This window comes from Pseudorasbora parva, chromosome 6 (genome assembly GCF_024679245.1).
Source record: "Pseudorasbora parva isolate DD20220531a chromosome 6, ASM2467924v1, whole genome shotgun sequence".
In the NCBI taxonomy this organism is placed as follows: domain Eukaryota; kingdom Metazoa; phylum Chordata; class Actinopteri; order Cypriniformes; family Gobionidae; genus Pseudorasbora; species Pseudorasbora parva.
The window spans coordinates 34,066,606-34,087,350 of NC_090177.1; the positions used below are offsets into that span (position 1 = coordinate 34,066,606).

At 42.1% G+C, this 20,745-nt stretch overlaps 1 protein-coding gene across 2 annotated transcripts in view; it reads left to right on the forward strand.

The window, feature by feature from the left end:
- Positions 1 to 19,671, forward strand: part of adcy6a (adenylate cyclase 6a) — a 103,384-nt gene extending 83,713 nt beyond the window's left edge. For both annotated transcript variants that reach the window (XM_067446750.1, XM_067446748.1), the window contains 11 exons: positions 437 to 524; positions 607 to 723; positions 1,035 to 1,196; positions 1,290 to 1,465; positions 6,096 to 6,119; positions 6,219 to 6,248; positions 6,396 to 6,528; positions 6,998 to 7,261; positions 12,644 to 12,848; positions 17,164 to 17,288; positions 17,369 to 19,671. In XM_067446750.1, the coding sequence (XP_067302851.1) occupies positions 437 to 524; positions 607 to 723; positions 1,035 to 1,196; positions 1,290 to 1,465; positions 6,096 to 6,119; positions 6,219 to 6,248; positions 6,396 to 6,528; positions 6,998 to 7,261; positions 12,644 to 12,848; positions 17,164 to 17,288; positions 17,369 to 17,497 (1,453 nt within the window). In that variant the 3' untranslated portion in view covers positions 17,498 to 19,671. The remainder of the gene's footprint in view (positions 1 to 436; positions 525 to 606; positions 724 to 1,034; positions 1,197 to 1,289; positions 1,466 to 6,095; positions 6,120 to 6,218; positions 6,249 to 6,395; positions 6,529 to 6,997; positions 7,262 to 12,643; positions 12,849 to 17,163; positions 17,289 to 17,368) is intronic.
- The last annotated feature ends 1,074 nt before the right edge of the window (positions 19,672 to 20,745 follow it).

Consider the following 20,745-nt stretch of genomic DNA (forward strand, 5'->3'; position numbering starts at 1 on the left):
ATCTCCATATCAAAATCCCCGATGGCCAGACAGTGTTTCGTCGTTTATGAATCGTTAAAATATTGGTGTCCGGGATGGCATGAGCCCAGACACTGTAGTATACACATGAGTTTATAAAAGGTTAGCTTAAATGTGTAACATGAGTAGTGCTCATAAATGGATGTTAAAACAATATTCTCACTTGAAACAAGTAGAGGTTTGGATCCGCAAACGGTAATCCTTACTTCACAACTCAAGCTGGATCGCTGAAATGTCACGAATGCACATGAACCCTAACATTTTTACTATTAAAAAACGTTGTTTACTTCGTATTGTTTTTACAAATGGAGACGTCTCCAAACTGACAGGTTTAGCTCACTTCTGGATACATATTTGGCCCCAAATTATAGTTACGTTGTCTGCAACCTCAGTCTGAAATCTCCTTTGTGTTCTGCAGTACTCTGGTCATGCTGGGAATTTACATCAGTATCTTCATCATTCTTGCCAACATCCTCTTCATCTGTGCCATTTACTCCTGCGTAAAGGTAAGCAGTTAACTTGCGCTGCTTTTCATTCTCTTGCATTTTACAAATGCGTACAATTGGCCTGTACGTCTCTGTCTCGCAGCTCTTCCCCGCTGCCATGCAGACCGTGTCCAAGAAGATTGTTCAGTCTCGCACAAACAGCACACTGGTGGGAGTTTTCACCATCATCCTCGTCTTCATCTCTGCCTTTGTCAATATGGTACGCAGAGCTGCCAAATCACTTCGCACACAACAGTAGTGTTTCTAACACTTCAGCTAACAATTGTATTTCTTCCAAAGATACCGTATGATCACAAATGTTGCTTAAAAGAACAATTCTGTCATCATTTCCTTACCCTTATGTTGTTCCAAAACAATTATAACTTTCTTTGACCTATGAGAAACAACATTTTTCTGAATTTTCAAAGTGTTGTTATCTGAACAATAAAAATAAATGAATACCAGGGTGGTCAAGCTCACAAAACGGTTGTATATTTTGGAGCCTGAGTGTGTGTTTTTTGTTTCCTGCAGTTTTCCTGTAATACACAGAGGCTGGTGGACTGTGTAGCAGAGCAGTTTAATTGGTCGTCGTCAGAAAATGTGACTCCCTGTGTCATTCACAACTTGTCTCGCTCTGCAGTCGACGGCCTGGATATCTGTCCCAGCAGCACTCCCTCCTGCCCTTTCCCCGAGGTAAAAAGAGTGCATAATCACACCAAGATCAAAAAACTGACACATGTAGGTTCCTTACTGACTTCAAGTCACTTACCTGATGTCCTGTTTCAGTATTTCAGCTACAGTGTGCTGCTGACCCTGCTGGCCTGCTCAGTGTTCCTGCAGATCAGTAGTATAGGGAAGCTGGCTTTAATGCTGCTCATCCAGCTCACTTTCCTGCTGCTTGTGGAGTGGCCAGAGGTGGCACTATTTGACAACGCAGACCTCTTTGTTACTGCAAATGCCCTGTAAGTACCCCTGCCAGCCACTAGGGGGCACCAGTACAGCTCAGTCTCAACTGAGAGAAGCAGATTTGTACTGGCTTTATGTTTAGATGTCAATAGCAGGGATAACGTATTTTTGTAGGGCAAAACCTGGAAACGAATTCGCCTTTTTAGCACTTCTGGTTCCATTGTTCTAAAGTCAATGGGCTTTTTGAATGGGATTTTGGTAGTGGTGGGCCGAGCAAGGTTTCGTGAAACCAAGCAGCAACCTCCCCCAGTTTCTTTTGAAGCCAATACATAAGTGACTTAAACTGGCCACTCGGGACAGGCTCCAGAAGGGAGCAGCTTATTGAGCCTAATGTTAAAATGCCCAACTTTAGAGCAGAAAAAACTTATTTACAGCCTGGTACAAATTGTGGTTTTGGTCTATACAGCTAATTTTGCTCTTCATGACAACTGTGTTATAATTTTTTTGTGTGTTATAACTCATTCGTTTAAATTATATAAATCCTTAAAGTTCTGCATAATTAAGGGCGTGGCCACTTTGAGTGACAGGTGGATAGCCGTTTATCCGCCGTCTATAGTCATTGCACCTAAGCTCCACCCACATCCCTTTATTCTACACCGCTCTGTCCCTCCTTGTAAAAACGGTCTGATGGTTTCCAGACTCTATGAAGCCGGTCCCTTAAAAATACGCAATGGGCTCTGATTGGTTAACTGGCCCAGTGTTGTGATTCGCTAACCACCTAGTGCACTTATTTCGGAAACCCCTTACCTTTACCGCTAGTCTGTAAAGACTGCAGATCTATAGTGATGATGAATGGCACCTTTTGTATTTTTATAACAATTATAGTCAAATATCTGTCGCAAGAACTATTAACCCAAAACAAACACTAAACACTGGCTTTACTATAGTAGCCAATTCAAACACAGAACCATTTTAGCATGCCTGTAGATAAACAAGCATGTAGAAACAACACATAAAAACTCTAATCAAATAATAATTTACACTAATTCCAAGCAAGTTCGCTGTTAAGTTTTAGAAATAGTTTGTAACATTGGGTGTTTGTCAGATAACGTTAAGTATGAATGAGCATTTAAAAAACTGGTTTGCAGAGCCAAACAGCGTTGTCATTTGTTTACTTCCTTGCTACAACGTACAATTAACAATACAAACTATTACAGGAAAACCCATCAATGAAAAATAAATCATACGTACAGGTTATGGCCTGTAAACAGCTTCTGTTTTTAAAGTCTGAACTGCTCCATCTTTCCAGACAAGCCGTTTTGCAAATCCTACATTGAACTCGCAACGATTGTGGAAGCTTTCCTCCGTAAAATGTGCAGCACAGTGAGATTTGGATAATAATTATGAGGGATGGAGTTAAAAATTCATCTTAACCATTGATCCCTAACTCCCCTGTCCATAGCATTGCACAACACTCCAGCCTACTACCTATACCACAACAACTCTTCTTCACCAAGCGGCAACCTCCCGCGATCTCTCTTGAAGCCAATACGGAAGTAATGTAAACTGTAATTCCTTAACTGGCCGCTAGAGGCAGTTACAGCAGAAAAAAACATGTTTACAGCCTGGTACAAATTGTGGTTTTGGCCTATACGGCTAATTTTGACCTTCATGACAACTGTGAGGGGGGTGAATTTTTTTATAACTCATTCGTTTACGTTGTATAAAGCCTTAAAGTTCTGTATAATTAAGGGCATGGTTACAAGTGGATAGCCATTTATCTGCCGTCTATAGTCATTGCGTCACCTCAACTCCGCGTCCATCCCGCCTTTTTGCCCATCTTCTGTTATCCGGGAGTGACATGCGATGACTCGCTCACAAAATGGCAACGCCCAGCTTGACCCTACTTTACGCTTCAGTACGGCTTATCGGAATCCTATGGGTGACGTCACGGACACTACGTCCATATTTTTTTACAGTCTATGTTCTCCACAGCAATAAAACATGGCCTCGCCCCCCTTTTTTAATATTCTCGGAGGAGGGGTTTATGTAAATATCGGAGCTGGTGATGTCAGCAACCCAGGAGGAAAAGTCTGTAGTCCCTACTGGCCGGCCGTTTGCTGTAGTCCTTAGAAATTGATTTCTTTAAAAGCTAATATCTCCCTTTACTTTAAACTTTGAGCATTGTAACTTTGTAGATGTTGTGTATGCTCAAACAGCAACATTACACACTAGCTAAAGTTAGAAAAGTAAAATCATGTTTCACCACCCCTTTAACTACTATTATTCCTTTTAATGATTCTAATGTCTCATTAAAACATCTACAAATGTATAAAAGTGATCAGAGATCAGGTAGATCACTAGATTGTGGTAGTATGTGTGTGTGGGGGGGGGGGGGTACATTTTAGCATAAAACTTGCTAAATGGGAATACAGATGTTGTCACGGACATGAAACGTCATCACATCAAACAGGTAAACTCACTCACTAGTTTACACTTTGTGACCCTTATTGGGTTTATAAATGCACTTGTAAACTACTTAAATTCACACTTTCAGGGAAAATGTTTAATAAAAACTGAAAGAGTCGAGCGACTGGGGTATAGTTTGTTTATAGCCTAAATCTAGCTTTTTATTTCTGGTGATTGAATATCGGCTCCAAATTCCTGAATGTTGTGCTCATTTGTGAAACTTATCTTGATCGACAAAATGTGCAATGATCATAAACCTTTGTTGATCCCAGAGCTTAGTGTTTGAAATAATCCATAAGCCAGTGGAAAAATCCTATGGGGTATTTGTCGAGGGAACCAGCAGTGTGATGTGAACTTCCGGGTTTGTCTACAAAAATACATTATCCCTGCACCTTTGAGCCTTAACTTGATATGTCCCGTTGCCTGTTGGTTGTGATCAGATTGAATAGTATAATACGATTGAATTATATTAATTTAGTAATGAAAATATTAAATTGATAGATCAGCCAAAAATTATCTCATAATTTACTCAGCCTCAAGCCATCCTAGGTGTATATGACTTTCTTCTTTCAGACGAATACAATCTGAACTATATTAAAAAAAATTCTGGCTAATACAAGCTTTATAATGGCAATGAATGGGAGCCCAAATTTGAATCCCAGAAAAGTGAATCCACCCAATTATAAAAGTGCTCCACACGGCTCCAGAGGTTAATAAAGGCCTTCTGAAGTTAACAGAAAATATAATATAATTTAAAATATAATATGTATATATATATATATATATATATATATATATATATATATATATATATATATATATATATATATATATATATATATATATATATATATATATATATATATTCCTGTTTTAGTAATTTCAGCTATTGCAATTTTATTATTCGTTTTGGTTTAATATTTAGGTTTAATATATTTATTTCAATTCATGACAATTATTTTAATAATTTAAGTTTTTTTAACACTAACTAAAGTGGTTTACAATAATTATTATTAAAAAATACTTTTTGTTCCCCCCAATACTGAAAATGTGGTTCTATCTCTGATTTGAATATTCAGTTTGTTATGTTTGTGTTAAAGCAGCACTTGGCAACTTTTGCTCTCGGGGTCCCCCTACAGTTGGGAAAAAATAATGTCCTCAACTACTGTCGTAAGCTCAGTCATCCTACAACAGGGGATGCCATCGCGCGTGCATTTGTTGACATGACAACCCTGATAGCCCTGAACTAGTGATGCGCGGGTCGTCTCATAACCCACGGACCCCGTATGTCTATTTAATGGTCGCGGGTGCGGGGCGGGTTGTAAAAATATATACAGTGGTGCGGGGCGGGCCAGATAACTTCATAAAAGCGGCCCCGCGGGTTGGTGCAGAACTAACAGTTACCCTGAACACTGCAGGAGTTCACATGCAGGTGTTCTTCTGGCGGCGCGTGTGAAATGTCTTCATCCCAGGTACAGTCAATAACATATGTTTCAGCATGTCATATGAATATAATTTCATGGGTTTTATTTTTTTCAAACGCCAAATAATCACGATGCTCACGTTTACAAGCCAGCGTCATTATAGTAGTCTATTGGTTACCGTTTTACAGAATCTATATGATACTTCAGTTCAATGTTTGAGTGGTAGCTCACCATAACAAGCAGGACAGCATCGGTCGGGCACGCCTCCTTCAGCTCACGCCAACGAGCAAACGCTGGTCACATGTTGATCCTTGTCCTGCCTTTAATCCCATCACTTTTTCGTTTCCTCTTATTGCGTTCCTCCAACAAAACCTTTTCTTTCTTATTTGTCTGTGCTGCTTCGGACATGGCTATATTATCCGAGGAACAAAGTTGGGCTCGCACGTCCGAATTTAAGGAAGTGTGGGTGTTGGTGGAAGTGACGTATATGCCGTAAAGCAGTCGAATTTTGTAGTTCTTTTTTTTCTCGGGTTACTACCCGAAACCCGAAGTTTAAAAGTATGATTAAAAACGATACAGACCCCATCAAGCTATGGCAGACGTGTCATACAACCTATTGTAAGTCGATGTATCATCACAAGAGTCTTGAAAATATATTATGAAGGTTGAACAGTTACCTAGTGCTGCTTTAAAAAATAAATGCTGTAAGGTTTAAGAATTCGTTCGATGTGTACTTTTGCACTGCATATTTATGTTTGGTGTTAAACAAGTGTTCTTGCTGTTCTTTTTTCAGAGTTTTCAATGAAACTCTGCAATGGTGAGACCTGTATTCATCTCTCATGCTTCTTATTATTCATTTATGATAATTTATTGTTTTTATAAGTGCAGAAATTTAATTTTGATGGTTTTTCTACAGGTCCAATCTCAATACAACTACTGAACAGTGGTATGTCTTAATAGCCTTTTTTTAATTATTTTTATTATGTTTACCTGGAGACACCAAATTTTTGTTGTGTTTGTGTGTGCAGTATTCTGTTACATGCAGCGATGTAAATAATTCATCCTGTGGCTTACCTGATCTCTCTTGTTGCAGTACTTTCAGGGTGACTAAAGTATCCCTAAAGGTCATGACCCCAGTGATCCTCACTGTATTTGTACTAGCACTGTACCTACATGCCCAGCAAGTGGAGTCAACAGCTCGTCTAGACTTCCTTTGGAAACTTCAGGTCAGGAATTGAACCTACATGATTAAAGGGATAATTCACCCAAAAAGGGCAATTCTATAATTAATTTCCTACCCTCATGTTGTTTCAAACCTGTAAGACCTTCGTTCACCTTTGGAACACAAATTAAGATATTTTTGATGAAATCCGAGAGCTCTCTGACCCCTCCATAGACAGCAATTTAATGAACACTTTCAAGGTCCAGAAAGGAGTAAAGACATTTTTTAAATAGTCCATGTGACTCTAGTGGTTCAACCTTAATTTTATGAAGCAATGAGCATACTTTTTGTATGCAAATTAATTACAAAATACAATTTTTTGGGTGAACTAAGCCTTTAATCGAACCACTTTGCTATGCCAGCATTTTTTTTTCTTTTTATCTTGGTTCACTAAGATATACAATAACGATAAATATTTTGTTCAATAAATACATCAGGAATTTGAAATACGTCATTTGTCTGTTCCTCCACAGGCCACAGAAGAGAAGGAGGAGATGGAGGAACTTCAAGCCTACAACCGTCGGCTTCTCCACAACATCTTGCCCAAAGATGTGGCCGCCCACTTTCTAGCTAGAGAGAGGAGGAATGACGAGCTGTACTACCAGTCGTGCGAGTGTGTGGCTGTCATGTTCGCCTCCATCAGCAACTTTTCCGAGTTCTACGTGGAGCTGGAGGCCAACAACGAGGGAGTGGAGTGTCTGAGGCTCCTCAATGAGATCATCGCTGATTTTGATGAGGTTAGAAGGCCGGAGATTAAAGGGATACTTTATCGCTTTTTCATATTAAACTGTGTTTTTCCCTTAACTAAAACGAGTTGATACATACCTCTCTCTTCTCAGTGCGTGCACTTAATCTCTCTGACGCGCGGTGACGATCTGATAGCATTTAGCTTAGCCCACTAAGCCCAGTTCATTCACTATGGTACCAAACAGAGATCAAGTTAGAAGCGACCAAACACCTCCACCTCTATTTAAATACAGTTACACGAATAGCTGAACGATCAAATATGGTGACATAAAATAAAATGTGGCGGATTAAAAAGGAGAACTATAATCTATAGCACTTCTGAGAGTACTTCAACTCACCGCTGTAAAAAGTTGCGCCTGAAAAATCCTCCCTTACATCTCCCCCTCCATCTCATTTCCATCAATAGGAACGTTTCAGCCAGGACTTTTTACTGCGCCTTTTTTACTGCGCCGAGAGTACAGCAGCGAGTCGAAGTACTCTCAGAATTGCTATTCTGCTATACATTATAGTTCTCCTTTTTAATCCGCTTAGAAAAGTGCCACATTTTATTTTATGTCACCATTCTTGATCGTTCAACTGTTGGTGTAACTGTATTTAAATAGGGAAAACCTGGAGGTGTTTGGTCTTCTAACTTGATCTCTGTTTGGTACCATAGTGAATGAACTGGGCTTAGTGGGCTAAGCTAAATGCTATCAGATCGTCACCGTGCGTCAGAGCGATTAAGAGCACGAACTGAGACGAGAGAGGTATGTATCAACTCGTTTTAGTTAAGGGAATAACAGTTTAATATGAAAAAGCGGTGAAGTAACCCTTTAATGTTCAAAGAGAATGAGGGAATATTAATATATTAAACCAATCAGTGTGACAATATGACTTTTATACATGAGTACACTACCATTAAAAAGTTTGGGGTTGGTTATATTTTTGAAATGTTTTTGAAAGAAGTGTCTTATGCTCACCAAGTCCATTAATACAGTAAAAACAGTAATATTATGAATATTATAATTTAAAATAATTTGAAAGCTGAATTTTTCAGCATCACTACTCCAGTCTTCAGTGTCACATGATCCTTCAAAAATCATTCTAATATAATGATCAAGAAACATTTCTGATTTTTATCAGTGTTGAAAACGGTTGTAATGCTATATATTTTTGTGGAAACTGATAAAAAAACATTTTCAGGATTTGTCGATGAATAGAAATTTCCAAAGAACACCATTTATTCAAAATAGAAATCGTCCCTGGTTACGTATGTAACCTTAGTTCCCTGAGAACAGGGAACGAGACGCTGCGTCAGCTGACGCTACGGGGAACGCCTTCAGCGTGACAGGTGTCTGAAATCGCTATCAAATCACAATCCTACTGACCGTCGGCAGCTGGTGATGTCATCACCGTGCGACCAGGAAGTATAAAAAGGCACCGTGCCAACATGACAACATCCGCTTCGTCTGAAGGGACTGTGGGCAGGCACACCTTGAAGCATGGCCATGTGACGCAGCGTCTCGTTCCCTGTTCTCAGGGAACTAAGGTTACATACGTAACCGGGGACGTTCCCTTTCGAAAGGGAACTCGCGCTGCGTCAGCTGACGCTACGGGGAACGATATACCCACGCCGCCATGCTGAGGGGAGTGCACGCCCCTTACTGGCAGTGAGAACTGCCTGGACGAGTGTTCGCGGAAAGTCTGAACCACTCCCCCTCTAGCCACACAGGCTGCCAGTGACATAATTTCCTATGGTCATAGCCCAAGCTATATGCCTAAGAGAGAACCTAAACAAGTTTTAACTGAGGTTTCCTACTCTCGGCTTGCTCGAGGGCCTGGGACCTACTACTTTCGAAGGAAGGAGTCCCTTAAGGGAATGTGGCTAGGGGACCCGAGGGCGCCACCAGCCGTCACTAATTCGGGAAAAACCTTCACCGAATGCCACCAGGGAGGCCTCACCTGGCATCACTTCTGTGGGACACCCCAGCTTGGCCAACCCTGTCTGTCAAAACAGAGCCTCCGGACATCGCTCTTACTTGTGAGCCTCCAGACTGAGGGACTGCAAACTGGCAATGTCCTCCTCAGACCGGAACTCGGAGACGGGAATCCTGGAGAGCAGTACTCAGCTTAGTGCTTCTTACCCTTGCCATCGAGGGGAGTCTCTTCTGCTCGATCCTAGGATCTACTGAACACATTTATTACAGGGGTGCTCAGGAGGCCTAAAAAGGCCTATGGACTGATCTACCCGGGAGGCCCCGAGGGGGGCCTTCCCGTCTGATCAGACTCAAGCGGCCGTGGGTCTTAAAGGGGCAGTAGCATTCACTGCTTTCTGTTTCATGTCAAACAAAAGATAAAGACATCACTCACTGCTCCTGACTGCTTTTGTAAGTTTAATAAGGATTATTTTTTAAATTTTAAACAGTTAAATGTGTGGTTATTTTACTTTTGATTACTTCATTCCATTTCTCTACCTAAAAACTAATGTTGGACCTACCTGAAAAGCATTGTTTATTTTATTCTCATCTTTGCTCAATAGTATTTATTTGTGCTGCTGCTTCTATTTAAGTTATCTGTTCTTATTTTCTTTATTTTCATTTGACAGTAGTCCTTTTTCCCCTGAACATAGCAAATACCGAACTGTACTGAAACGTGAACCTAAAACTGTGATACAAAGCGAACTGTGAGCAGTCTGTACTGTTACACCTCTAGCGTAACTTATGTGAGGGGGTGCCACAGAATTTTGAAAAATTTCAAAGGGTAAAAAAATAAGTCGTTAGATTAGTCGACTAATCGAAAAAAAATAATCGTTAGATTAGTCGACAGAAAAAATAATCGTTAGTTGCAGCTCTACCGTCATCCCATCAACAGCCTAGGCCAACTTGATGCACTAGCATCGGTCTGATAATCCCACACACCACGGCCCTAAACAGGGCTGGGACAAACCTTACTGCAGTTCATGCGTTAGCCTAACCTCACATATTCATCTAGATATTTCACTAGCAGAGGTGCCACCGCTACCCGGAGGTGGCTACAGCTAAAAAGGTTCGCCAGGAGAACATACATCAGTCTATATCGCCGCTACACGCCTGCGGCATGTGCGGCGGCCTCAACTGCTCATATTACACATATCCAGAAGAGAAACAGCCTTATAAACTACTGTTGCTACACTAGCAAACATCAGCCTACAAACACACACTGTGTTTATACAAACATCGTTCTAGCCACCTTTACCGGGGAACTACAGGCCCACATTTCCCTCTGTTAATACTTTCCTTCAACAAAATATCCCTCAGGGAAGCATAGAGTCCAAACATACGGCATTGAAAAGAAGAATGTTTGCCCTAAAAGGGGACTCACCCCCTGTCTTCAGTGCCTCATCGCTTCATGTAACATGCATGCTTCGTCGCACTAACCTGAGGGTGGGGCGCTCTCACACACCGGCCTGGCAGGCCGTCAGAGTCTCACATCCGCTCATCATCGGCCCGCGTGGCCTGGTGTAAAGCTCGCCCGGGGAGAGAAAAGAAAAACAACAGAAAAACAAAGGAGGGGACACCACACTCACTTCCACGCCCTCGGGGGCAGAGACTCACCACCTCGCTTCCGGCGCTGGAAGCGGTTCTTCTCCCCGATGTCCCTCCTCCTGTTGCAGGTGTCCCGCCTCTTCTGCGTCCTATTCCTCCACGGAGGGGGCGCACGAGAGGCCACGCTGCTGCGTTGGCCCAGTCGGTGATCCTCGAATCCCGAAGAGCCAGGGACACCCTCCTGCCTGGGCGCCACCCCGGACCTCAGCGGAATACATGTTCTATACGCCGCTGAGCGCGCCCTCGCCTCTCTGAACTTTCCCACCACCGCCTCGACGGAGGTGCCGAAAAGTTCAGAGGGCGAGACCGGGGCATCAAGGAGAAAGGCCTTTTCTTTCCCCCCGATGTCCGCCAGGTTCAGCCACAGATGCCTCTCCGTGGCGACCATAGCCGCCATCGATCGTCCGATGGCGACTGCTGTGTGTTTGGCCGCCCGGAGAGAGAGATCCGTGGTGCGGCGCAACTCAGCCATCGCATCAGGGGGTAGGCCCTCCCCCTGATCGAGGTCCCTCAGCAGATCGGCCTGATAGGCCTGCAACACCGCCATTGTGTGCAAGGCCGCCGCCGCCTGACCTGCCGACGTGTATGCCCTGCCCTTAAGACGCGAGGTCGTCTTCAATGGTTTAGACGGCAGGGCAGGAGCTCTTAGTGTCGATGGCCGCCCAGACGCGAGATAGTTCGCGAACGTCTCGTCGATGGGCGGCATCGACACATACCCTGCCTCGGCCAATCCCTCGACATCAGTGAAGTTAAAACGCTGATGTCGATGGATTCGCGCCGAGTAGGGTTTCTTCCATGCCCCCACGACCTGCTCGTGAAGGTCGGGGAGGAATGGAAGGCTCCCGGGAGCTGGGCGGCTATGGTCGGGGAGAAACCGATCGCCCAGTCTGTCAGGGCGGGCGGCCTCTCCCCTGGCTCTCTGCCACGGCAGCTGAAGTCTCAGCGCCGCGCGCCCCATCACATCTATCAGCTCCCCATACACGGGGCAGGATGGCTGGGAGGATTCAGCCTCAGCTTCATTTTCCTCCTCATCCACAGCCATCCTCTGATCGACCGGAAAAGCACGGACTGACGACGGAGTCTCCATCCGACTCCTCCTCCGTCAGCCTGCTCTCGCGACCTGGCTGATCATCCGCGAGAACTGTACTCTCCAGACGATGAGCCAGGTCCATCTGGGAGCCCCAGGACAGACGGCACCGCTCAGCCTCAGCTTGAGCGGGACCGCTCTCAGATGCTGGCTCTTCCTCCCTCGAGAAGAAGGCCAAGCGAGAGCGGAGCGTCCTCAACGGAAAACGCTCGCATTTTGCGCAGGAAGCCCCCTCGAGAACCTCCCGCGCATGCTCTTCCCCCAGGCAGAGCACACAAAGGGTGTGTGTGTCCTCAGGCGTGAGAAACCTGGGACACGGATCAGCGCACTTCCTGTACGCTCCCTTCACTTTGCGTGTGCACTTCATTCTGACTTTCCAGCGAACCAGACAAAACAGTCCCTGAAGACGAAAGGATGTTGTCATGTTGGCACGGTGCCTTTTTATACTTCCTGGTCGCACGGTGATGACATCACCAGCTGCCGACGGTCAGTAGGATTGTGATTTGATAGCGATTTCAGACACCTGTCACGCTGAAGGCGTTCCCCGTAGCGTCAGCTGACGCAGCGCGAGTTCCCTTTCGAAAGGGAACTTTTGTTACATTATAAATGTCTTTACTGTCACTTTTGATTCGTTTAATTCATTGTTACTGAAACAAAATCATACTGACCCCACATTTGTGGAAAGTAGTGTATATTGATAAAAACCTTTCTTACTATTACAGCTCATCAGTGAGGACAAATACAGACAACTGGAGAAAATAAAGACCATTGGCAGCACGTACATGGCAGCATCTGGCCTTAACGACTCCACCTATGACAAGGAAGGCCGCTCGCATATAACCGCTTTGGCCAACTACGCCATGGAACTCCGCGAACAGATGAAACATATCAATGAGCATTCCTTCAACAACTTCCAGATGAAGATCGGTAAGTGTCCTACAGAGTATCATAGGAGTCCATTGTTCATCATTGTTCAAACATTTGAAAATGTTTGGTTTGCCAAATCAAAGTCCTGTAGTGCAACCAAGTCTCTTAAAATAGCAAATAATTTGACAATATCGTAGTTCAGGTTGTAAAGTGCCGTGTGGTGTGACTCCCCGCAAATAAAATGGTATTTTTAAATGAATTGTGCATGAAGACTCTTTGAATAAGGTGTGTACGCATGTTTTTAACGTGTAAAGAAATATGTCTTTTAAATTGGTTACACCCAAGTGTTGTTGTTAACTAAAACTATTAAAAATGTTTTGTTAAAGGTACACTATGTAGTATTTTTGCAGTTAAATATTTTGTTCAGTTGATGTCTTACAATATCACAAATGTTTCCAACTATTTGTAAATTGTGAGAAAATTGTTATTTTAACCAATGAACTGGGATGTCTGAGGGAGTTGCTTATCAATTGCGTCATATCTGCGTTACTCTCGGTTTCTGGTTTTATTCTGCAGAAGCGCTTTACTCTTAGCAGTGTGAACAAGTGTCACAGCAGCCGCTGACCGAACGCACAGAGTAACGTCAGAACATCATTTAATACACACTTACATGTATTTAATATGATAAACAGTGCTGCGTTACCTCATACTCATGACCGGAAAAGCAGAAATAGTGCCGGCCACTGTGTCCCGTCCCGTCACAATAAAAGTCCTGTTGTTCGTGAGGCGGGTGTTTAGATAACAATCGCTCTAGCGGCCGTGCTCAGCTCCTCAACACTCGGTCCTGCTCTGCTTAACACTACAGTAGCGTTAATAACCGCATCCACGAACATGATTTCTGCCCGAGTCCTATCCCGACTCTTTTCCACTGGTCCACATGTCCCAAGATTCTGCGCTCAAAATTGGTGTCATCAAACTATGCCTTTATAGTTTGGCTATATGATAGGCGCCCTCTAGCAGACAGAAAAGTTACATAGAGCACATTTAATTGAAATAAAGCAGATATAAAGAAAAATATTAGATGACATTTTTTTTAATAAAGACTTTAGAAATTAGAAATATTACATTGGCAACTGACTAAAATAAAATTGCTAAAACTAAAACAGAAATAATAAATTAAATAATTAAAACAAAAACAAATACAGATGACAGATAAAAATAAAAGCTAATTCAAAATATGAAACAATATAATATTATATTAAAAGAACACTGGTTACACTACATGAAGTCAATTTAAAATGAAAGTTTTTAATTACCATTTGAAACCAACATGAATACTAAGGGCGCATTCACAGTGGTGGTTTAGTTTGAAATGGGCCACGGTTTGCTAATGTAAAAGCTGTCATGCAAACCCAGAAGTGCACCAAGGTACCGGACCTGAAAATACCAGTAGGAGGTGGTCTGAGTTTGGTCACACTGGAAGAAACTGTGGCGCATTTCGCATGAATGTGAAACTCAGGCTGTATCCGAGATTGTATATTTCCCTACTAAATAGTAGGCAAAAAACAGTATGCGACAAAAGAAATATGTCCGAATTCACGGTACTCAAAAATGAGTAGGCAAAAAGTACCCAGGCACAATTCTGAAGTTTGCATACGATGGACACTTTACTATCCCATGAGGTCGCGGGAAAGGATTTTTTGCTCGATTAGCCGGCCCTGGCCCACTTGGAAGAGGTGGACCAGAGCACGGTTCAGTTGGACTCGGGCGCGGTTCGCATGCAGTGTGAGCGCTAACCGTGCTGGAGTCTATAATCAAAGTTGCAAAGTCCTTGCTGCACTTCAGTTGGTACTGTAAGGCCGCCCAAATCGTCCCAATGGAGGCTAACGATCGGCGGGTGAAGGTCGCTGTGCGTTCGGTCTTTTCAGCGGGGAAAGGGGATTTTATTCCAATTTCTCTTAATCTGACTCCATTTAATCACAATTTAGAATTTAGGTTAGAATGCCAATTGGTTATTTGGTCATTTATATTTAATAGTTCATGTACACATTTAATTATTCCGTTTAACCCTTTGTTGAAATTATGTCCGTTCGTAACCTAAATAATTCCAGACCAAGTCAGAATCAATCAAAGTGTAACAATTTATTAACAGTCAGGTAAATGTATAAGGCCAATTACATAATCAATTCAAAGGTATACTTCACATCAAATACTCTGAAGTAAAGAATGCGATGTATACCTGACTTATCAAGGTTACATAATGCTGCATGAGTTAAAACTTCCAGCATTACGGGCTGACCTGAGTACAGTATCGAGCCCTGAGCGCTTTGCAACATTTCCTTAAATACTCAGAACCAGATGCATACCCAGAACCATTTGAAACTCTTTCAAATGGAAACACCAGTTCACAATAGGACTTTGCATTGATCAAGTCCTATAGACTTGTATGAAAGAAAGGCCAAATGGCTGAAAGCCACACCCACCATACACCAAGGAAAGATATCTTTAAACCCTTAAAACATTTACGATGTTCTAGTTTACTTCTGTGGAGTTGAGATATTTGTACCAGTCGCACTGAGACATTTCGAATGATATCAAACACATATATGAGGATTGACATTGTAACAAAGAGATTTCTGGTGCATTTCAGGTGATCTCAATATGAGGGGGAGCAGGCGTTTGGGGGAATTTTCATGTGAAAGGAAAGGCATGTAAATTAGAGTCATTCATAGATGGTTCACTCAATGTGATGTCGTCTCGGACAGAGACGCTAACTGTATGAATGAGCTCAGATGTTAATTTCCTTTGTTTTCTCAGAGCGATTAGACATTTCGGCAGTACAGTACCTTGCAAACCTCCTCATACGAGCAGCACGATTACGTGAAAATTTTCGCGCCACTAAGGCGACACATCTGTTTAACATCAGGCTGTGAGAAGGCTGTGGACCACCGTGGACCAAAAAAAAAAACGCAGCCTAAGACTCGGGCGTGCACTTGTTTGGGAAATAAAGTAACCGCCACATTGAGTTTTAGACCTCTTCGTTGCTGCCAATGACCTGTAAGTACCGATGCCAGCCACCAGAGAGCGCCGGGACTGAGTGTGCCGTTTAAAGGACAACTCCGGTGAGAAATAACCCTATAGGGGTAATTAACAGATGGTTACCGAGTAGATCGTTCTCTGGGATGCGTTTTCATAAAAATCGAATGTAAAGAGTTTTATCTCTAAAAACAGATTCGCTTATAACGCTTGTCTATGGGGCACAGGGTAAGTGAAATTAAATCGCTAGTTAATACCACTAACAAGGCTCAAAATAGCCTCACACTAACACTGCAGCATAATGAGGGTCCCTACATGCAAACCAAAGCATTGAGAACTTTGCAAGTGTACAAACAGTTTAATAAGAAGATACTTTATAAAGACAGTGCATTACTTGTTTAAAGACAGCAGCCATCTTGGAAAACAGTCTCGACTAGTCGAGTTAAGAACGCTGTGCTAAGTGAGCTGGTCGATAGGAATTAAGCTTGTAAAATCTAATTACATGGAAATGCATGAATTATACCTGTTTATTTAAATATATGGTTGACTAACTACAAGGGAAGAAGGTGTCCCATGTGAAATATGTCCAAATCACAGTTCATCACTTAGCACAGCGTTCGTGGCTCGACTGGTCGAGACTGTTTTCCAAGATGGTGCCTGATCGTGAACGCTTAATGCACTGTCTTTATAAAGTATGTTCTTATTAAACTGTTCATACACTTACAAAGTTATCAATGCTTCGGTTTGCATGTAGGGACCCTCATTATGCTGCCGTGTTAGTGTGAGGCTATTTTGAGCCTTGTTAGTGGTATTAAGTAGTGATTTAATTTTACTTATTCCATGCCCCATATACTCTCGTTGTAAGATAATCTGTTTTTAGAGATAAAACTCTTTACATTCGATTTTCATGAAAACGCATCCCAGAGAACGATCTACTCGCTAACCATCTGTTAATTACACCTAGGGTCATTTCTCACCGGGGTTCTTTTAATCGCGCATAGTGAGTGCAATGAATGGCTTGCAGTGAGGTTTCTCCTCAAAACAATCAATTTTCAAAGCAGCAGAAATCCACCTTCATGCCACGCACATACAGCAAACAAAAATTATCATTCACTCTGCTGTGTACAATAGCACTAAATTCATGAACAACACAATATGTTGAGTTTCTATCATGTGGCATGCACGTTTGTGATGATGCAAGATGAATGCAGGGTTCAATAGAGTCAAGTTGAGTGTGAAACCTGGGGGAGGCACTGAGAACACATTCGGCAAACGTGCCCAGTGGGAAAGCCCCCATAGAGTACACTTCTAAGAAGTTGGCATATGCGTGTGTGTGCAGGACTGAACATCGGGCCAGTGGTTGCAGGAGTAATTGGAGCCAGGAAACCCCAGTATGATATCTGGGGAAACACAGTAAACGTGGCCAGTCGGATGGACAGTACAGGGGTACCAGACCACATTCAGGTAAACCTTCAAGATGCTCACAGCTTCATCGTCATTGTGAGCAAGTCACGTAGAAGTGTTATCTCTTGGATCTCTTGCAGGTGACCACAGACCTGCACCAGGTGTTGGCCATTAAAGGTTACCAGCTGGAGTGTCGAGGGGTCGTAAAGGTGAAAGGCAAGGGTGAGATGACCACTTACTTCCTGAACAACGGACCTCCCAAAAGTTAGCAGTGCACTAGAATGTCTTTGGATTCCCACAATTCCCCAGAGAGGAGGATTTCTCCAGGCAAGCTGAAGACAAACAAGTAGCCATCGCTATCACTTGAAACAAAAAAGGAAGATTATTGAAAAAACAAACCAGACTCCAGACTGGAGGGTTGTGGCGGCCGTGGATATGCCTGTGCACCTTGAAGGACGATTGTTTTTAAGCCTCTCCCTCAGGCTGCTTGAAAGATGCAAAGTCTGTTTATTTAATAAAGGCCTTTATTTGCCGAAGAAAAACGCTGTACATAAGGCATTTTCTCCAGTTTTATTTTTGTGACATTTTTTGTTCTGTTCCTCTTTTATTTTTATTTCAGGAGAATATAAATACAGGTACTCATGTTTTGTTCAGAATTCCTTATTTATTTTCATCTTGATGTTTTGTGCAAAAAGTCATTTATGGAAAAAGTGTGGAAAACCCGTACACATTTATACCGTACATAAAGACGTACGCTCGTATATTTGTGTGTGTACGAATACAGTATCTGTATAAATTAAGAAGAGAACTATTGACCAAAGACCGAAGTATTTAACAGAAAAGTAGTTGTCAAAACGTTTGCGGAAGTTTTGAATATTATGTAATGCTCTGACATCCTCATCCCTTGATTTTTCCTGTTTTTATGACGTTTTATCATTTAAAGTAAATCCCACTGATTGACCAGCCATCTGGGTGACTGGCAGAGCGTTGTGCTCCGGATCGTATGAAGGATTGAATGATTTCATTTAAAGTCTTGCTTTTCCTTCAGAATGACAAATTATAGAAGTGTGTGGAAAGCTGTGGAAAAGTAGGGATTTTTATGTTTTATTTTTTACTTTTTTTGGAAGTACAACCAGGTCTGGGCCTTTAATACATCCTCAAGGAAGACTTCAGTTTAGTTTTGTGTGTTCCGTCAACCATTTCTTCTTTTTTCAAAGAAGTATTTTTGGTACAAAATGAAATAAAAGGAAAAAAAGAGTTTTTCGGAGGCATCTGGGGAAAAGCCACGGCATTGGATACCACGGTACAAGACAGTTTATCGAGATCCAATTCATTCTAGAAGGACTTTTTTTTAAATGAAAGAAATATATCTATAAATTATGACTGAATACTGTGCTTTGTAATCTCGAAGGGGCATAACTCTTTTCACTGTGAGGTTTCTATGATACGACTAGCTGCTTTCTTGCCAAACTAAACAGCTCAAAAGCATGTCTGATTGTGGTATCTTCTCTACGATTTTTGTTTGTTTGATTCCCTCAAGTTTTAATGTTTGGGTATTTTGTATCACCTCTGTATCCTTTTTTATTCCAATTCTGGTTGTTCTTATCTACTCGATTATGATTCCATTCCAGCTAAGGAGAGGGAACAAAGAGAGAATTGAGACGTTCAAGCTAGTTGGTACTAACTGATCAACTGCAGTCAGTGACGTATGAAAAATATTCCCTCCACTCCATCTCTTTAAGGAAAAGGCCGCATGGGAAAATGCATCATTAAAACGTACACTTCAAATTCATTTCGATGTAGAACCGATAGAGACTTCCCATACACTGCATGCGTGCAGTGTGAATTGCAGTGCATTTGCCTTAATTGAACAAACTTCAGTACATGATAACAGTGCCTCTTTAAATCACACGCTCTACAACCCAAACCACGCAACGCTCGTTAACTCGTTCACCTCTTTCAGCGAATTGACTTGCATGATGGCCAAAGCACTGTCATTCTCCTGCTGTGTGTTCTTCACTTATTGAAAAACTTGCTATGATAGCTTGGTCATTGCATGTCAGTTGATCACGTTCGTACCAAAGGCAGGGCGCCCCGTTGTTCCGTCCAGTATGTGCAATAAAAGCGTACATGAATGCAGATTTAGTGTGAAGGAAGGCAACATATTATCTGAGGTAATGTGGACAAGCAGGAGTGTATTTTAGTACTACTGACTCTCACACCGGGGCCTCTGTCTACGTAGATCAGGGCTGAATGACTCCTGATCGTCTTTTTTATTTTCATTTACCTTTTTGTTCGTTTGTTTGTTTCATTCTTGTTTTTTACTTTAGTCGAAGGATTAGAAAAGGGACGAGCTTTTCAACTTTGCAAAGGAAAGTTGAGAAAAGACTCTTAAATATAGACAAACTTTTCCCCTCTAAAAATAAAAAAAATGTCTGTTTTATTTGTTTTTTGTGATTGCCTTTATTGTGGTTTTTAGATAGTTCACCCAAAAATGTAAATTCTGTCATTAATTACTCACCCTCATTCCAAACCCGTAGGACTTTGATTTATCTTCGGAACACAAATTAAGATATTTTTGATGAAAGCTGAGAGCTTTCAAAAAGTTCACGAAGAGATTGCAAAACTAATCCATATGAATCGAGTGGTTTAGTCAAAAAAATTTAAGGCGACACGATCAATTTATATGATGAACAGTTTGAATTTAGACGTACATTTTTATTCACACATAAACATTATTCAGCAAACAGATGCTCAAACGAACCTACGTGACAGTTGACACACGAGAACAAACCTCTTCTGGAAGCTCGAACGTGCTGCGTAACACGAGAATGAACCTCATTGGTTCTTGTGGAAGCTCGAACATGCTGCGTAACCAAGCGGCAACCTCCCGCGATCTCTCTTGAAGCCAATACGGAAGTAATGTAAACTGTAATTCCTTAACTGGCCACTAGAGGCAGGCTCCAGAAGGGAGCAGAATCTCATTGAGCCCCATATTAAAATTCTCAACTTTAAAGCAGAAAAAAAACATGTTTACAGCCTGGTACAAATTGTGGTTTTGGCTTATAATGCTAATTTTGATCTTCATGACAACTCTGAGGGGGGTGAATTTTTTTATAACTCATTCGTTTCCGTTATATAAAGCCTTAAGGTTCTGCATAATTAAGGGCATGGTTACAAGTGGATAGCCATTTATCTGCCGTCTATAGTCATTGCGTCACCTCAGCTCCGCGCACATCCCGCCTTTTTGCCCATTTTCTGTTATCCGGGAGTGACACGCGATGACTCGCTCACAAGATGGCAACGCCCAGCTCGCCCATACTTTAAGCTTCAGAACGGCTTATCGGAATCCTATGGGTGACGTCACGGACACTACGTCCATATTTTTTTACAGTCTATGTGCGTAACACGAGAATGAACCTCATTGGTTCTTGTGGAAGCTCAAACGTGCTGCGTAACACGAGAAAGAACCTCATTGGTTCTTGTGGAAGCTCAAACGTGCTGCGTAACACGAGAA